This window comes from Oncorhynchus mykiss, chromosome 16, assembly GCF_013265735.2.
Source record: "Oncorhynchus mykiss isolate Arlee chromosome 16, USDA_OmykA_1.1, whole genome shotgun sequence".
Taxonomy (NCBI): Eukaryota; Metazoa; Chordata; class Actinopteri; order Salmoniformes; family Salmonidae; genus Oncorhynchus; species Oncorhynchus mykiss.
The window spans coordinates 627,233-645,338 of record NC_048580.1 but is presented as its reverse complement, the minus strand read 5'-3'; the positions used below and the strand labels follow the sequence as shown (position 1 = coordinate 645,338).

Genomic DNA, 18,106 nt, shown 5'->3' with positions numbered 1-18,106 from the left:
GAGAGACCAAGGATGGCATAGGAGAGGAGAGACCAAGGATGGCATAGGAGAGGAGAGACCAAGGATGGCACAGGAGAGGAGAGACCAAGGATGGCATAGGAGAGGAGAGACCAAGGATGGCACAGGAGAAGAGAGACCAAGGATGGCATAGGAGAGGAGAGACCAAGGATGGCACAGGAGAAGAGAGACCAAGGATGGCACAGGAGAAGAAAGACCAAGGATGGCACAGGAGAAGAGAGACCAAGGATTGCACAGGAGAAGAGAGACAAAGGATGGCACAGGAGAAGAGAGACAAAGGATGGCACAGGAAAAGAGAGATCAAGGATGTCACAGGAGAGGAGAGACCAAGGATGGCATAGGAGAGGAGAGACCAAGGATGGCACAGGAGAAGAGAGACCAATGATGGCACAGGAGAAGAGAGACCAAGGATGGCACAGGAGAAGAGAGACAAAGGATGGCACAGGAGAAGACAGACAAAGGATGGCACAGGAAAAGAGAGATCAAGGATGTCACAGGAGAGGAGAAACCAAGGATGGCATAGGAGAGGAGAGACCAAGGATGGCACAGGAGAAGAGAGACCAAGGATGGCACAGGAGAAGAGAGACCAAGGATGGCACAGGAGAAGAGAGACCAAGGATGGCACAGGAGAGGAGAGACCAAGGATGGCACAGGAGAAGAGAGACCAAGGATGGCACGGGTGGCACAGGAGAAAAGAGACCAAGGATGGCACAGGAGAAGAGAGACCAATGATGGCACAGGAGAGGAGAGACCAAGGATGGCACAGGAGAGGAGAGACCAAGGATGGCACAGGAGAAGAGAGACCAAAGATGGCACAGGAGAAGAGAGACCAAGGATGGCACAGGAGAGGAGAGACCAAGGATGGCACAGGAGAAGAGAGACCAAGGATGGCACAGGAGAAGAGAGACCAAGGATGGCACAGGAGAGGAGAGACCAAGGATGGCACAGGAGAGGAGAGACCAAGGATGGCACAGGAGAAGAGAGACCAAGGATGGCACAGGAGAAGAGAGACCAAGGATGGCACAGGAGAAGAGAGACCAAGGATGGCACAGGAGAGGAGAGACCAAGGATGGCACAGGAGAGGAGATACCAAGGATGGCACAGGAGAAGAGAGACCAAGGATGGCACAGGAGAAGAGAGACCAAGGATGGCACAGGAGAAGAGAGACCAAGGATGGCACAGGAAAGGAGAGACCGGGCGAGCTGTACATGTAAAGCCTACATCTGGGATGTTGGGTTGGCATGAAACACACAAGGCTTAATAGACTGGTGTAAAGGTGTACGTTAGTCATTTCGTTGACATAGCTACAAGCACAGGGATCACACTCAAAACACTAAAGGGCCTAGAGGAAAACAACTAATAAGTAAGGATAGAAAGAAGGAGAAAGGAAGCACAAGGTAATGCTCTAACAGGAGGTGTTCAAACAGGACACACCTAGGGAGGAAACACACTGTTGACAACAGGTACCGGTTCCCTACAGTAAGAAGGTACAACTTAATCCTGCTTAATAGTCATCTTCAACACATTTATCAAGAGGCCAAGTGCTGAGACTACATCCAGCAGAACAAACCAACCTTTTCTTCTGATATGTGAACGGTTGACCTCCTCTAAAGGGGGGTGAAGAGGTGGGGGGCTGGCAGAGAATGGCTGTTGGTTTGATAAAGCCAACTGGAAATAGACCAGACCCTTGACAGTGAACATATATTGTTCTTTGTTAATCTAATTAATTCCATATATCACTGATTTCTTTCTCCAAATCACCTTTGGTCAAATGTGAGATACTCCATTCATACTGAAACATGGAAATAGAAGAGATAAGTGAACAATAATCCTAACCTGACCTCTGACCCTAACCCCTGACCCTAACCCAGATTAATTACCTCTAGTCTCTGCACCATTTCTCGTATATCTTCTTCACAGCCATCCTGAGCAGACAACAGCACACACTCTCCTCTCTCGTAGAAGATCTTGATGCTAATAATCCCAGATGTCCATCCGATGACATCACGACAGGAACAGTTGAAGACCACATTCTTAGACTGCTCCTCTATTAAAATGATGAACTCGTTGGACACGCCCAAGAGACAGTCCACGTCTGCTGATTGGCCAAAGTCCCGTGCGGTGACGGACCAGGTGATAGCGCCGACAGAGAACAGGTGAGCGTCTTCACGAGGTTTGGCCTTCTCTTTCTTCTTGGCTCCCAGTGTGATGAAACTGAACTTCACAGCCGAGTCCATGGTCGCCGTGGACACAAAGTTCTCGGCCAGGTCGCGGAGGTACTCCTGGCGTGTTCTGGTTGCCATGGCACGGAACTTCTCAGATTTGTGGGCGGCGTTCTCCCCATTGATGACCTTGGCCAATAGGAAGTCTCGGAACACAGCGGACTTGGGGAAGGTCACTGCCTTGGGGATTGGAGGGCCGAACAGAGGGACGTCTTTAGAACGAGAGACAGCAACGCTGTAGAGGGGAGTGAGAGAGAGGAAAGATAGAGAGAGAGCGAAAAAGAGAGGACGGAGTTATTTCAAACTATCCTAGTGATTTCTAAACATTACTGTGGAGTTGTGATGGCTCCTAGTGATTTCCAGACATTACTGTGGAGTCATGATGGCTCCTAGTGATTTCCAGACATTACTGTGGAGTTGTGATGGCTCCTAGTGATTTCCAGACATTACTGTGGAGTCATGATGGCTCCTAGTAATTTCCAGACATTACTGTGGAGTTGTGATGGCTCCTAGTGATTTCCAGACATTACTGTAGAGTCATGATGGCTCCTAGTGATTTCCAGACATTACTGTGGAGTCATGATGGCTCCTAGTGATTTCCAGACATTACTGTGGAGTCATGATGGCTCCTAGGGATTTCCAGACATTACTGTGTAGTCGTGACATTTCAAAACACAAAAAAAAAACGCAGAGAAGCATTAACAGACAGAGTGAATACTATTGTCGGACAGTCCCTAATGTCCCTAATGTCTCTACATAGAGTAGTGCACTACTTTTCCAGACCCCTGTGGTCTAATCGTCAGAGAGAGTTATGCGTTGGATGAGCCATCAATTTTCTGAACGGTCTGGAGGGTGTTACTACTAAGAATAGCTTAGTCGATGCCATAATCGATGTGTTACTTAGTTTACTAAAAAAAATTCCATGGCCTGAAGTGTGGTGTTTCTGTAATTGGCATCTTAAGGCGACGTTACCTACAGTATGTTACATGTGCTTCCACCCCTCTGCTCGTTCCTCCCTCCTCCTCCACCTCCCCTGTTTAATCTGCTGTTATCCATCCTCCCCTGTGTGTGTGTGTGTGTGTGTGTGTGTGTGTGTGTGTGTGTGTGTGTGTGTGTGTGTGTGTGTACCTGTAACAGATGTTCTCAGTACAGGGGTTGTGTGTGTACCTGTAGCAGACGTTCTCAGTACAGGGGTTGTGGACCTTGACGATGACAAAGACGTGTTGGAAGTGTGAGCGGATGTTTTTAGGGGTGAAGGGCAGAGTTCCCGGTTCCTGAAACACAATGGTCACAATGTCGTTCCCTATGTGCCTCTTCCTCAGGAGCTGTGGGGAGAAAAAGAGAGAGGGGGAGAGAGAGAGAGAGAGGGGGAAGGTAGAGAGAGAGAGAGGGGGGAGGTGGAGAGAGAGAGAGAGGGAGAGAGAGAGAGAGAGAGGGAGAGAGAGAGAGAGAGAGAGAGAGGGAGAGAGAGAGAGAGAGAGGGGGGAGGTGGAGAGAGAGAGAGAGGGAGAGAGAGAGAGAGAGAGAGAGAGAGAGAGAGAGAGAGGGAGAGAGAGAGAGAGAGAGGGAGTGTTATTCATGTAAAACAAAACAATTATTTGGGTGTTATTTTAATGTTGGGATTTATTAAGAGGTGAAATGGTAGAAATGGTCAGGGTTTATGACTTTGCCGGTTGCCCAGACAGTGACACCTGAAGGAAGATGACACAAGTTGGAGAAAGGATCCCAGAATGCAATATTCTACATCTCCATAATCATGGGGATTTATTAATCACACAGGGAACTGACAGTTAACCTGATAGAGTGGTTGCCATGGAGAGGTGCTGATAGTTGCCATGGAGAGGTGCTGAGGGGTAACAGACAGGGTAAACAAGGAAGATTAAGAGGTGGATTGGGGAGGGTGGAGGGAAAAAAGAGGAGGGGAAAGAAGAGCGGAGGGGGAAGAAGGAGAGGAGGGGGGAAAGAAGGGGAGGAGGGGGAAGAAGGAGAGGAGGGGGAAGAAGGAGAGGAGGGGGAAGAAGGAGAGGAGGGGGGAAAGAAGGGGAGGAGGGGGAAGAAGGAGAGGAGGGGGGAAAGAAGGGGAGGAGGGGGAAGAAGGAGAGGAGGGGGAAGAAGGAGAGGAGGGGGAAGAAGGAGAGGAGGGGGGAAAGAAGGGGAGGAGGAGGAAGAAGGAGAGGAGGGGGAAGAAGGAGAGGAGGGGGGAAAGAAGGGGAGGAGGGGGAAGAAGGAGAGGAGGGGGAAGAAGGAGAGGAGGGGGAAGAAGGAGAGGAGGGGGGAAAGAAGGGGAGGGGAAAGAAGAGAGGAGGGGAAAGAAGGGGAGGGGAAAGAAGAGAGGAGGAGGGGAAAGAAGAGGAGGAGGAGGGAAAGAAGAGAGGAGGAGGGGAAAGAAGAGAGGACGAGGGGAAAGAAGAGAGGACAAGGGGAAGAAGAGAGGAGGAGGGAAAGAAGAGGAGGAGGAGGGAAAGAAGAGAGGAGGAGGGGAAAGAAGAGAGGAGGAGGGGAAAGAAGAGGAGGAGGAGGGAAAGAAGAGAGGAGGAGGGGAAAGAAGAGAGGAGGAGGGAAAGAAGAGAAGAGGAGGGGAAAGAAGAGAGGAGGAGGGGAAGAAGAGAGGAGGAGGGAAAGAAGAGAGGAGGAGGGAAAGAAGAGGAGGGGAGGGAAAAGAAGAGAGGAGGAGGGAAAGAAGAGAGGAGGAGGGAAAGAAGAGAGGAGGAGGGGAAAGAAGAGTGGAGGAGGGGAAAAATGAAAGGAGGAGGGGAAGAAGAGAGGAGGAGGGAAAGAAGAGAGGAGGAGGGAAAGAAGAGAGGAGGAGGGTAAGAAGAGGAGGAGGAGGGAAAGAAGAGAGGAGGAGGGGAAAGAAGAGAGGAGGAGGGAAAGAAGAGAGGAGGAGGGAAAGAAGAGGAGGAGGAGGGAAAGAAGAGAGGAGGGGAAAGAAGAGAGGAGGAGGGGAAAGAAGAGGAGGAGGAGGGAAAGAAGAGAGGAGGAGGGGAAAGAAGAGAGGAGGGAAAGAAGAGAAGAGGAGGGAAAGAAGAGAGGAGGAGGGAAAGAAGAGGAGGGGGAGGGAAAGAAGAGAGGAGGAGGGGAAAGAAGAGAGGAGGAGGGGAAGGAAGAGGAGGAGGAGGGAAAGAAGAGAGGAGGAGGGGAAAGAAGAGAGGAGGAGGGAAAGAAGAGAAGAGGAGGGGAAAGAAGAGAGGAGGAGGGGAAGAAGAGAGGAGGAGGGAAAGAAGAGAAGAGGAGGGGAAAGAAGAGAGGAGGAGGGGAAGAAGAGAGGAGGAGGGAAAGAAGAGAGGAGGAGGGAAAGAAGAGAGGAGGAGGGAAAGAAGAGGAGGAGGAGGGAAAGAAGAGAGGGGGAGGGGAAAGAAGAGAGGAGGAGGGAAAGAAGAGAGGAGGAGGGGAAAGAAGAGAGGAGGAGGAAAAGAAGAGAAGAGGAGGGGAAAGAAGAGAGGAGGAGGGGAAGAAGAGAGGAGGAGGGAAAGAAGAGAGGAGGAGGGAAAGAAGAGGAGGGGAGGGGAAAGAAGAGAGGAGGAGGGAAAGAAGAGAGGAGGAGGAAAAGAAGAGAGGAGGAGGGGAAAGAAGAGTGGAGGAGGGGAAAAATGAAAGGAGGAGGGGAAGAAGAGAGGAGGAGGGAAAGAAGAGAGGAGGAGGGAAAGAAGAGAGGAGGAGGGGAAAGAAGAAAGGAGGAGGCGAAAGAAGAGAGGAGGAGGGAAAGAAGAGAGGAGGAGGGGAAGAAGAGAGGAGGAGGGGAAGAAGAGAGGAGGATGGGAAAGAAGAGAGGAGGAGGGGAAGAAGGGGAGGGGAAAGAAGAGAGGAGGAGGAAAAGAAGAGAGGAGGAGGGAAAGAAGGGGAGGGGAAAGAAGAAAGGAGGAGGGAAAGAAGAGAGGAGGAGGGGAAGAAGAGAGGAGGAGGGGAAGAAGAGAGGAGGAGGGAAAGAAGAGAGGAGGAGGGGAAGAAGAGTGGAGGAGGGGAAGAAGAGAGGAGGAGGGGAAAGAAGAGTGGAGGAGGGAAAGAAGGGGAGAGGAAAGAAGAGAGGAGGAGGGAAAGAAGGGGAGGAGGAGGGAAAGAAGAGGAGGGGAAAGAAGACAGGAGGAGGGGAAGAAGAGAGGAGGAGGGAAAGAAGAGAGGAGGAGGGAAAGAAGAGAGGAGGAGGGAAAGAAGAGAGGAGGAGGGAAAGAAGAGAGGAGGAGGGGAAGAAGAGAGGAGGAGGGGAAAGAAGAGAGGAGGAGGGAAAGAAGGGGAGGAGGGGGAAGAAGGAGAGGAGGGGGAAGAAGGATAGGAGGGGGGGAAGAAGAGAGGAGGAGGGAAAGAAGAGAGGAGGAGGGGAAGAAGAGAGGAGGAGGAGAAAGAAGAGAGGAGGAGAGAAAGATTGGGTGCAATAGATTAGGTTAGATTACTACTGAATGGTAGTTCTCCAGGAACAGGGTTGGTGTGTAAACCTATAGGACAGTAGTTCTCCAGGAACAGGGTTGGAGTGTAAACCTATAGGACGGTAGTTCTCCAGGAACAGGGTTGGAGTGTAAACCTATAGGACGGTAGTTCTCCAGGAACAGGGTTGGAGTGTAAACCTATAGGACGGTAGTTCTCCAGGAACAGGGTTGGAGTGTAAACCTATAGGACGGTAGTTCTCCAGGAACAGGGTTGGAGTGTAAACCTATAGGACAGTAGTTCTCCGGGAACAGGGTTGGCGTGTAAACCTATAGGACGGTAGTTCTCCAGTAACAGGGTTGGAGTGTAAACCTATAGGACGGTAGTTCTCCAGGAACAGGGTTGGAGTGTAAACCTATAGGACAGTAGTTCTCCGGGAACAGGGTTGGCGTGTAAACCTATAGGACAGTAGTTCTCCAGGAACAGGGTTGGCGTGTAAACCTATAGGACAGTAGTTCTCCAGGAACAGGGTTGGAGTGTAAACCTATAGGACGGTAGTTGAAGAGGGGTAGGAACCCGATGCCTCAGAACACGTCAAACCAATTAAATGCCTTGCCTGGACGGAGCTCCTAAGGTGCTCACCAGATTAGTGCCGTAGGAGCAGCAGTGAACTAAACTAAACTAAACATGTCAACAAAACAAGCACAGCTGACAAAACATTTAAGAAAGTTTGCAGCACGTTGGTTTTCACTGCATTTCACAGTTTTTTCCAAATGAGCTAAAGCTGCAGCAAGCTTTGCACAATCTTGCCATTCTCTCAACCAGCTTCATGAGGTAGTCACCTGGAATGCATTTCATTTAACAGGTGTGCCTTGTTAAAAGTGAATTTGTGGAATTTCTATCCTTAATGCGTTTGAGCCAATCAGTTGTGTTGTGACAAGGTAGGGGTGGTATACAGATGATAGCCCTATTTGGTAAAAGACCAAGTCCATATTATGGCAAGAACAGCTCAAATAAGCAAAGAGAAACGACAGTCCATCATTACTTTAAGACATGACAGTCAGTCAATATGGAACATTTCAAGAACTAGGAAAGTTTATTCAAGTGCAGTCACAAAAACCATCAAGTGCTATGATGAAACTGTCTCTCATGAGGACCACCAGAGGAAAGGAAGACCCAGTTACCTGCTGCAGAGGATAAGTTCATTAGAGTTAGCTGCACCTCAGATTGCAGCCCAAATAAATGCTTCACAGAGCTCAAGTAACAGACACATCTCAACATCAACTGTTCAGAGGAAACCTGAATCAAGGTCCAATTTCTGCAAATAAACAACTACTAAAGGACACCAATAAGAAGAAGAGACTTGCTTGGGCCAAGAAACACGTGCAATGAACATTAGACCGGTGGAAATCTGTCCTTCGGTCTGATGAGATTTTTGGTTCCAACCACTGTGTCTTTGTGAGGCACAGAGTAGTTGAACGGATTATCTCCGCATGTGTGGTTCCCACCGTGAAGCATGGAGGAGGAGGTGTGATTGGGGGTGCTTTGCTGGTGACACTGTCAGTGATTTATTTAGAAATGAAGGCGCACTTAACCAGCATGGCTACCACAGCACTCTGCAGTGATACGCCATCCCATCTGGTCTGCATTGGTGGGACTATCATTTTTTTTTCAACAGGACAATGACCCAACACACCGCCAGGCTGTGTAAGGGCTATTTGACCAAGAAGGAGAGGGATGGAGTGCTGCCTCAGATGACCTGGCCTCAACAATCCCCCGACCTCAACCCAATTGAGATGCTTCGGGATGAGTTGGACCACAGATTGAAGGAAAAACAACTAACAAGTGCTCAGCATATGTGGGAACTCCTCTAAGACTGTTGGAAAAGCATTCCAGGTGAAGCTGGTTGATAGAATGCCAAGAGTGTGCAAAATGTCATCAAGGCAAAGGGTAGCTACTTTGAAGAATCTCAAATATATTTTGATTCATTTAACACTTTTTTGAGGGGGGGGGGTTACTACATGATTTCATATGTGTTATTTCATAGTTTTGATGTCTTCACTATTATTCAACAATGTAGAAAATAGTAACAAATAAATAAATAAAAAAACTTTGGATGGGTAGGTGTGTCCAAACTTTTGACTGGTACTGTAGCTCTGAGTTATGGTTATGTATAAATCTGGTTCTGATTATGTATAGGTCTGGGTTATGGTTATGTATAGGTCTGGGTTATGGTTATGTATAGGTCTGGGTTATGGTTATGTATATCTCTGGGTTATGGTTATGGTTATGTATAGCTCTGGGTTATGGTTATGTATAGGTCTGGGTTATGGTTATGGTTATGTATAGGTCTGGGTTATGGTTATGGTTATGTATAGCTCTGGGTTATGGTTATGGTTATGTATAGGTCTGGGTTATGGTTATGTATAGCTCTGGGTTATGGTTATGTATAGCTCTGGGTTATGGTTATGGTTATGTATAGCTCTGGGTTATGGTTATGTATAGCTCTGGGTTATGGTTATGGTTATGTATAGGTCTGGGTTATGGTTATGGTTATGTATAGGTCTGGGTTATGGTTATGGTTATGTATAGCTCTGGGTTATGGTTATGGTTATGTATAGGTCTGGGTTATGGTTATGTATAGGTCTGGGTTATGGTTATGGTTATGTATAGGTCTGGGTTATGGTTATGGTTATGTATAGGTCTGGGTTATGGTTATGGTTATGTATAGGTCTGGGTTATGGTTATGTATAGGTCTGGGTTATGGTTATGGTTATGTATAGGTCTGGGTTATGGTTATGTATAGCTCTGGGTTATGGTTATGTATAGCTCTGGGTCATGGTTATGTATATCTCTGGGTTATGGTTATGTATAGGTCTGGGTTATGGTTATGTATAGCTCTGGGTTATGGTTATGGTTATGTATAGGTCTGGGTTATGGTTATGTATATCTCTGGGTTATGGTTATGTATATCTCTGGGTTATGGTTATGTATAGGTCTGGGTTATGGTTATGTATAGCTCTGGGTTATGGTTATGGTTATGTATAGGTCTGGGTTATGGTTATGTATAGGTCTGGGTTATGGTTATGGTTATGTATAGGTCTGGGTTATGGTTATGTATAGGTCTGGGTTATGGTTATGTATAGGTCTGGGTTATTGTTATGGTTATGTATAGCTCTGGGTTATGGTTATGTATAGGTCTGGGTTATTGTTATGGTTATGTATAGCTCTGGGTTATGGTTATGTATAATCTGGGTTATGGTTATGGTTATGTATAGCTCTGGGTTTTGGTTATGGTTATGTATATGTCTGAGTTATGGTTATGTATAGCTCTGGGTCATGGTTATGTATATCTCTGGGTTATGGTTATGTATATCTCTGGGTTATGGTTATGTATATCTCTGGGTTATGGTTATGTATAGGTCTGGGTTATGGTTATGTATATCTCTGGGTTATTGTTATGTATATCTCTGGGTTATGGTTATGTATACCTCTGGGTTATGGTTATGTATAGGTCTGGGTTATGGTTATGTATACGTCTGGGTTATGGTTATGTATACCTCTGGGTTAAGGTTATGAATATGCAAACTCAAGTAATAATGACAGATGCAACATCTCCTTTACAGTTCTTTATTTATAAATGTGTTTCTGTAAGAAACTGGGCGACGACTTGAAAACATACAACAAAAGATAACAGCAATAGACCTTTCACCTGAAAGATAACAACATCAATAGGCCTTTCACCTGAAAGATAACAACAGCAATAGACCTTTCACCTGAAAGATAACAGCAGCAATAGACCTTTCACCTGAAAGATAACAACATCAATAGACCTTTCACCTGAAAGATAACAGCAGCAATAGGCCTTTCACCTGAAAGATAACAACATCAATAGGCCTTTCACCTGAAAGATAACAGCAGCAATAGACCTTTCACCTGAAAGATAACAACATCAATAGACCTTTCACCTGAAAGATAACAACATCAATAGACCTTTCACCTGAAAGATAACAGCAGCAATAGGCCTTTCACCTGAAAGATAACAACATCAATAGACCTTTCACCTGAAAGATAACAACATCAATAGACCTTTCACCTGAAAGATAACAGCAATAGGCCTTTCACCTGAAAGATAACAACATCAATAGACCTTTCACCTGAAAGATAACAGCAATAGACCTTTCACCTGAAAGATAACAACATCAATAGACCTTTCACCTGAAAGATAACAACATCAATAGGCCTTTCACCTGAAAGATAACAACAGCAATAGGCCTTTCACCTGAAAGATAACAGCAATAGACCTTTCACCTGAAAGATAACAGCAATAGACCTTTCACCTGAAAGATAACAACATCAATAGACCTTTCACCTGAAAGATAACAACATCAATAGGCCTTTCACCTGAAAGATAACAACATCAATAGGCCTTTCACCTGAAAGATAACAGCATCAATAGACCTTTCACCTGAAAGATAACAACAGCAATAGGCCTTTCACCTGAAAGATAACAACATCAATAGGCCTTTCACCTGAAAGATAACAACATCAATAGACCTTTCACCTGAAAGATAACAACATCAATAGGCCTTTCACCTGAAAGATAACAACATCAATAGGCCTTTCACCTGAAAGATAACAACATCAATAGGCCTTTCACCTGAAAGATAACAACATCAATAGGCCTTTCACCTGAAAGATAACAACAGCAATAGACCTTTCACCTGAAAGATAACAACATCAATAGACCTTTCACCTGAAAGATAACAGCAGCAATAGGCCTTTCACCTGAAAGATAACAACATCAATAGACCTTTCACCTGAAAGATAACAACATCAATAGACCTTTCACCTGAAAGATAACAACATCAATAGACCTTTCACCTGAAAGATAACAGCAGCAATAGGCCTTTCACCTGAAAGATAACAACATCAATAGGCCTTTCACCTGAAAGATAACAACAGCAATAGGCCTTTCACCTGAAAGATAACAGCAGCAATAGGCCTTTCACCTGAAAGATAACAACAGCAATAGACCTTTCACCTGAAAGATAACAACAGCAATATACCTTTCACCTGAAAGATAACAACATCAATAGACCTTTCACCTGAAAGATAACAACAGCAATAGGCCTTTCACCTGAAAGATAACAACATCAATAGGCCTTTTCAAAAGGAAAACATAGACCTACACATTAGACAGTCATCATAAAACAGTCAGCCAATGACATTCAAACCTGACCTGACAGATATTTCACTGCTTTCCTCCAAAGTCTCTGTCAGAGAGCCCGTTCCTCTGTGCAGTCAGGACGAGACTCCCAAGGCTGAAATATCTATCCACAGGCGCACTGGGTGGTGTTGGAGTGTTGACTTTTGAAGACATCTGCTTGATCCTGCTGTTTTCAACTCTCTAGAGCCAGCAGGAGCGGTAGAGATCAGCTATGAAGAGCCAACTGACATTTACTCCTGAGGTGCTGACCTGTTGCACCCTCGACAACTACTGTGATTATTATTATTTGACCATGCTGGTCATTTACTGTATGAACATTTGAACATCTTGGCCATGTTCTGTTATAATCTCCACCCGGCACAGCCAGACGGTTCATTTGGGCTCTAGAATATCATAAAGGCAGTCGTCTTCCCCTTGAAGGATATCCAAGGTCATGGAGAGCGGATTCAGTACTAGACACCACTCTATCAGGAACTGGTATTCTCTGTCTGTGAAGCACTTGATGTCCAGTCTGGTGCAGAGGTCACTCATCTCCGCTATGGGTATGTGATGGACCCTGCACAGGGCACCTGGTTGTAGAAGGTACCAGAACCTTTCTACTATATTCCTCCAAGCTCTCCGATGCCACCGTGGATTCACTAACCTTGGTCCACAGGGCCGAGGACTTTCATGTGGTGCACCTGTACACAGCTAATGCCGTCAGCCATTTGTCCACGTCATTACTTGATATACAGCTTACAGAAATATAAAAACAGTATGTAAAGTGTTGGTCTCGTGTTTCATGAGCTGAAAAAAAAAATCCCAGAAATGTTCCATAGGCACAAAAAGCGTATTGCTCTAAAATGTTGTGTACAAATATTAATTATGTTATTTTTATCTCTTACTTTTTTGGGGTATTTTCTAAAAACTGCATTGTTGGTTAAGGGCTTGTAAGTAAGCATTTCACCTGCTGTATTCAGCGCATGTGACAAATAACATTTAATTTTAATTTTATTTACATCCTTGTTAAAATAATCCATCCAACTGACAGGTGTGGCATATCAAGAAGGTGAATAAACAGCATGCTCATTACACAAGTGCACCTTGTGCTGGGGGGAGTTTAGTGGGGACGCTAAATTGTGCAGTTTTGTCACACAACATAATGCCACAGATGTGTCAAGTTTTGAGGGAGCATGAAATTGGCATGCTGACTGCAGGAATGTCCACCAGAGCTGTTGCCAGAGCACTGAATGTTCCTTTCTCTACCATTAGGTACCGCCAATGTCGTTTTAGAGAATTTGGCAGTAAGTTCAACGGGTCTCACAACAGCACACCACGTTTAACCACGTCAGCCCAGGACTTCCACATCTAGCTTCTTCACCTATGGGATCGTCTGAGGGCTTTTGTAGGTAAAGCCCTTTTGTGGCTCCCCAGTGGGAGGGTGGGACTATGCCCTCCCAGGCCGATCTAATTCTGCCAAGTCATGTGAAATCCATGGATTAAGGTCTAATTTCTTTCAATTGACTGATTTCCATATTTGAACTGTAACTCAGTAAAATCTTTGAAATTGTTGCTCGTTGCGTTGACATTTTTGTTCAGTATTTAGATTGAGGGTGTGGGACACGCCCCAGTGATGTGGCGGGAGAACAATCTGTTGGTTGTCGTCTTCGTCAGAATCCATGTCATCACCACCGGTAACCACTGCATCTAAGTCTGCAAAGGTAACATCTTCCCCCGTCTCTTCTTCCTCATGCTCAGAATCAGCCATTTTTGACTCAGGCCAATCATATCATATGTGTGTTTTCCCCTGACTCTTCTTCCTCATCCTTAGAATCAGCCGTTTTTGACTCAGGCCAATCATATCATATGTGTGTTTTCCCCTGACTCTTCTGCAATCCCAGCAAAGTAGAGGGATGGATCCAGTCGGCTGTCATTCTGATAAAACGTTTGCTGTGTGCTGTCCACATGTCAGCTGTGACTGAGACGTATTCCAAGCCATCAAAATGTGTTTGCCGTTCTGTCTTAATACGCTTTGTTAAGGTAGCTAGCAAATGTCTTCCTGTCAGACACTGTCCCCTTCCTGTTACATGTCATAGGGATTTTCTTTATAATCTTACAGAAAGATGGAGACTCTCCTCCAAAACATAGCCAGCTACAAGTTCATTCAGTTCTCTCGAGGTGACAGGTTTAGCCAAACAGAAATCTTCTGTTTTGGAGCAGAAGCACCGTCCTCCAGCATCAACAGCAGTTGGCTGGCGTGGGTCTTCCTGCACCACTCTTGGTCCTGCACCACTCTTGGTCCTGCACCACTCTTGGTCCTGCACCACTCTTGGTCCTGCACCACTCTTGGTCCTGCACCACTCTTGGTCCTGCACCACTCTTGTGGAGCTGTGCTCGTCTTGAAGGTGCTTCTTAATAGTTGAGTTCTTCTCAGTTGACAGGCGCTTAGTCCCGAGGCTCAGTTAGCATTTTATTATTGTGTTTTTCTCTTTTTCTTTTACCAATACTAAATACTGTGAAAACTTCCACGATGAGAAGGCTGATTGATGTCTCTGCCACCTTGCTAGCTAGCTAGCATCCCACCACAACGTTCTTGAAGAAACAGGCAGAGCTTGAACTTAGGTGAAGGGATTTTCATTTTTGGGGTACAAAAAATATATAATTGGGAAATAATATTAAAAAGTAATGATTTGCTTATTTGAAAAAGTAACTAACTGATTACTTAAGTTGAAAAATGAATGCGTTAAGTTACTTGTTACCACAACGTAACCTAAATACTCTATCGTTACCCCTAACACTGATGCTAAACACATCAGTAGGGACAGGTGTGTAAGCTTGTTTACAAACAGCTTTGACAGTGATACTGAATGTAGTGTGGCACTTGGCTTGGCCATCACACAACATTATAGAAGAGAAATGTGTTATTTCACACATCAAATAGGGTTATTTGACATGTTAATTGTGACACGTAAAGATCTGAAGGACCTTCCACAGTCTCGATGTCTGACTAATACCACACTACGGTGTCTGGGACCCAGTGGACACTGATTAACAAACAACTTATGTCTAGGGCACAGTTGTCATGGTAACACTCAGAATCTAACACTCACAGTTATTACCGACACGCAACGAGGCTCTAAGAGAGGATTGTCAGAAGATGAAACAAAAGATCTGCTCTAAAGGAAAAATCTGGGAAATAGAAGAGAGGAGCAACTCAGGACCAGTCTGCTCCTAATGACACACAGTATCTGGTATATTAAAGGGGAGGGACCAGTCTTCTCCTACTGACACACAGTATCTGGTATGTTAAAGGGGAGGGACCAGTCTGCTCCTACTGACATACAGTATCTGGTATGTTAAAGGGGAGGGACCAGTCTGCTCCTACTGACACACAATATCTGGTATGTTAAATGGGAGGGACCAGTCTGCTTCTACTGACACACAGTATCTGGTATGTTAAAGGGGAGGGACCAGTCTGCTCCTACTGACACACAATATCTGGTATGTTAAAGGGGAGGGACCAGTCTGCTCCTACTGACACACAATATCTGGTATGTTAAATGGGAGGGACCAGTCTGCTTCTACTGACACACAGTATCTGGTATGTTAAAGGGGAGGGACCAGTCTGCTCCTACTGACACACAGTATCTGACCTGTTGTGTGTTGTTGGGGTTTAGGGAGGGTACTGACCTGTTGTCTGTTGTCTGTTGTTGGGGTTTAGGGAGGGTACTGACCGTCTGTTGTTGGGGGTGTAGGGGGGTGGGGGGTACTGACCTGTTGTCTGTTGTTGGGGTTGTAGGGGGGTTAGTGACCTGTTGTCTGTTGTTGGGGGTGTGGGGGGGGTACTGACCTGTTGTGTGTTGTTGGTGGTGTAGGGGGGTTACTGACCTGTTGTCTGTTGTTGGGGGTGTAGGGGGGGTACTGACCTGTTGTGTGTTGTTGGGGGTGTAGGGGGGTTACTGACCTGTTGTCTGTTGTTGGGGTTTAGGGAGGGTACTGACCTGTTGTCTGTTGTTGGGGTGTAGGGAGGGTACTGACCTGTTGTCTGTTGTTGGGGGTGTAGGGGAGCAGGGTTGACACATGGAACATCAGTTCATAGTCCTTATAGGTGGTGTACAGGGAGTAGGTTCCTGTTGAGTCAGCTAGAGGAGAAACAGACAGACAGAGAGGCTAGATTTCCACAACAGAAACAGGTTCATTGAATCCACTGCAACAGAGATTGATCATATCAGGTCATGGTCAGAGTAAGGGTTGGTAATATGACACCAATAGGTAATACAGGGTCAAGTTACACAAACATTTTTACCTTTATTTTACTAGGCAAGTCAGTTAAGAACAAATTCTTATTTTCAATGACGGCCTAGGAACAGTGAGTTAACTGCCTGTTCAGGGGCAGAATGACAGAATTGTACCTTGTCAGCTCGGGGGTTTGAACTTGCAACCTTCCGGATACTAGTCCAACGCTCTAACCACTAGGCTACCCTGCCGCCCTAATAGGTAATATTTAGGCGTGTTCAGGGTCACATTACACTAATAGGTAATATTTAGGCGTGTTCAGGGTCACATTACACTAATAGGTATTATAGGGGCGTGTTCAGGGTCACGTTACACTAATAGGTATTATAGGGGCGTGTTCAGGGTCACATTACACTAATAGGTATTATAGGGGCGTGTTCAGGGTCACGTTACACTAATAGGTAATATTGGGGCGTGTTCAGGGTCACGTTACACTAATAGGTAATATAGGGGCGCGTTCAGGGTCACATTACACTAATAGGTAATATAGGGGCGTGTTCCGGGTCACATTACACTAATAGGTAATATAGGGGCGTGTTCAGGGTCATGTTACACTAATAGGTAATATAGGGGCGTGTTCAGGGTCATGTTACACTAATAGGTAATATAGGGGCGTGTTCCGGGTCACATTACACTAATAGGTAATATAGGGGCGTGTTCAGGGTCATGTTACACTAATAGGTAATATAGGGGCGTGTTCAGGGTCAAAAACTCCCTAGGGAGGCTGAAACATAGGAGGAAAGCAAGAGCTGAAACCCTAGTGCTAGCATCACGTAATGGTAAACAAAACGTAACAGTATAAAAAACGTTATTGTAAACAAACCGTTACGGTAAACAAACTGTAATGGTAAACAAACCGTGTTGGTAAACAAACTGTAATGGTAAACAAACTGTAATGGTAAACAAACTGTAATGGTAAACAAACTGTAATGGTAAACAAACTGTAATGGTAAAAAAACTGTAATGGTAAACCAACTATAATGGTAAACAAACCGTAATGGTAAACAAACCGTAATGGTAAACAAACTGTAATGGTAAACAAACTGTAATGGTAAACAAACCGTAATGGTAAACAAACCGTAACGGTAAACAAACTGTAACGGTAAACAAACCGTAATGGTAAACAAACCGTAATGGTAAACAAACCGTAATGGTAAACAAACTGTAATGGTAAACAAACCGTAACAGTATACAAACTGTAATGGTAAACAAACCATGGTGGCAAACAAACTCTAATGGTAAATAGACTGTCATGGTAAACAAACTCTAATGGTAAACAAACTGTAAAAGTATACAAACTTTAATGGTAAACTAATCGTAATAGTAACAAACCATAATGTTAACCAGCTGTACTTTTAAACAAACCATAATGGTAAACAAACCGTGTTGGTAAACAAACTGTGATGGTAAACAAACTGTAATGGTAAAAAAACTGTAATGTTAAACAAACTGTAATGGTAAACAAACTGTAATGGTAAACAAACTGTAATGGTAAACAAACTGTAATGGTAAACAAACCGTAATGGTAAACAAACCGTAACGGTAAACAAACTGTAACGGTAAACAAACCGTAATGGTAAACAAACCGTAATGGTAAACAAACCGTAATGGTAAACAAACTGTAATGGTAAACAAACCGTAACAGTATACAAACTGTAATGGTAAACAAACCATGGTGGCAAACAAACTCTAATGGTAAATAGACTGTCATGGTAAACAAACTCTAATGGTAAACAAACTGTAAAAGTATACAAACTTTAATGGTAAACTAATCGTAATAGTAACAAACCATAATGTTAACCAGCTGTACTTTTAAACAAACCATAATGGTAAACAAACCGTGTTGGTAAACAAACTGTGATGGTAAACAAACTGTAATGGTAAAAAAACTGTAATGTTAAACAAACTGTAATGGTAAACAAACTGTAATGGTAAACAAACTGTAATGTTAAACAAACTGTAATGGTAAACAAACTGTGTTGGTGAACAAACCGTAATGGTA

General features: G+C 44.9%; 1 protein-coding gene across 4 annotated transcripts in view; it reads right to left on the bottom strand.

The window, feature by feature from the left end:
* The window catches only part of LOC110517286 (signal-induced proliferation-associated 1-like protein 2), a 317,547-nt gene that overhangs the window by 130,480 nt on the left and 168,961 nt on the right, over positions 1–18,106 (bottom strand). For all 4 annotated transcript variants that reach the window (XM_036945905.1, XM_036945907.1, XM_036945906.1 and 1 more), the window contains exons 9-11: positions 15,847–15,950; positions 3,408–3,565; positions 1,899–2,475 (exon numbers count right to left, since the gene is read on the bottom strand). In XM_036945905.1, the coding sequence (XP_036801800.1) occupies positions 1,899–2,475; positions 3,408–3,565; positions 15,847–15,950 (839 nt within the window). The remainder of the gene's footprint in view (positions 1–1,898; positions 2,476–3,407; positions 3,566–15,846; positions 15,951–18,106) is intronic.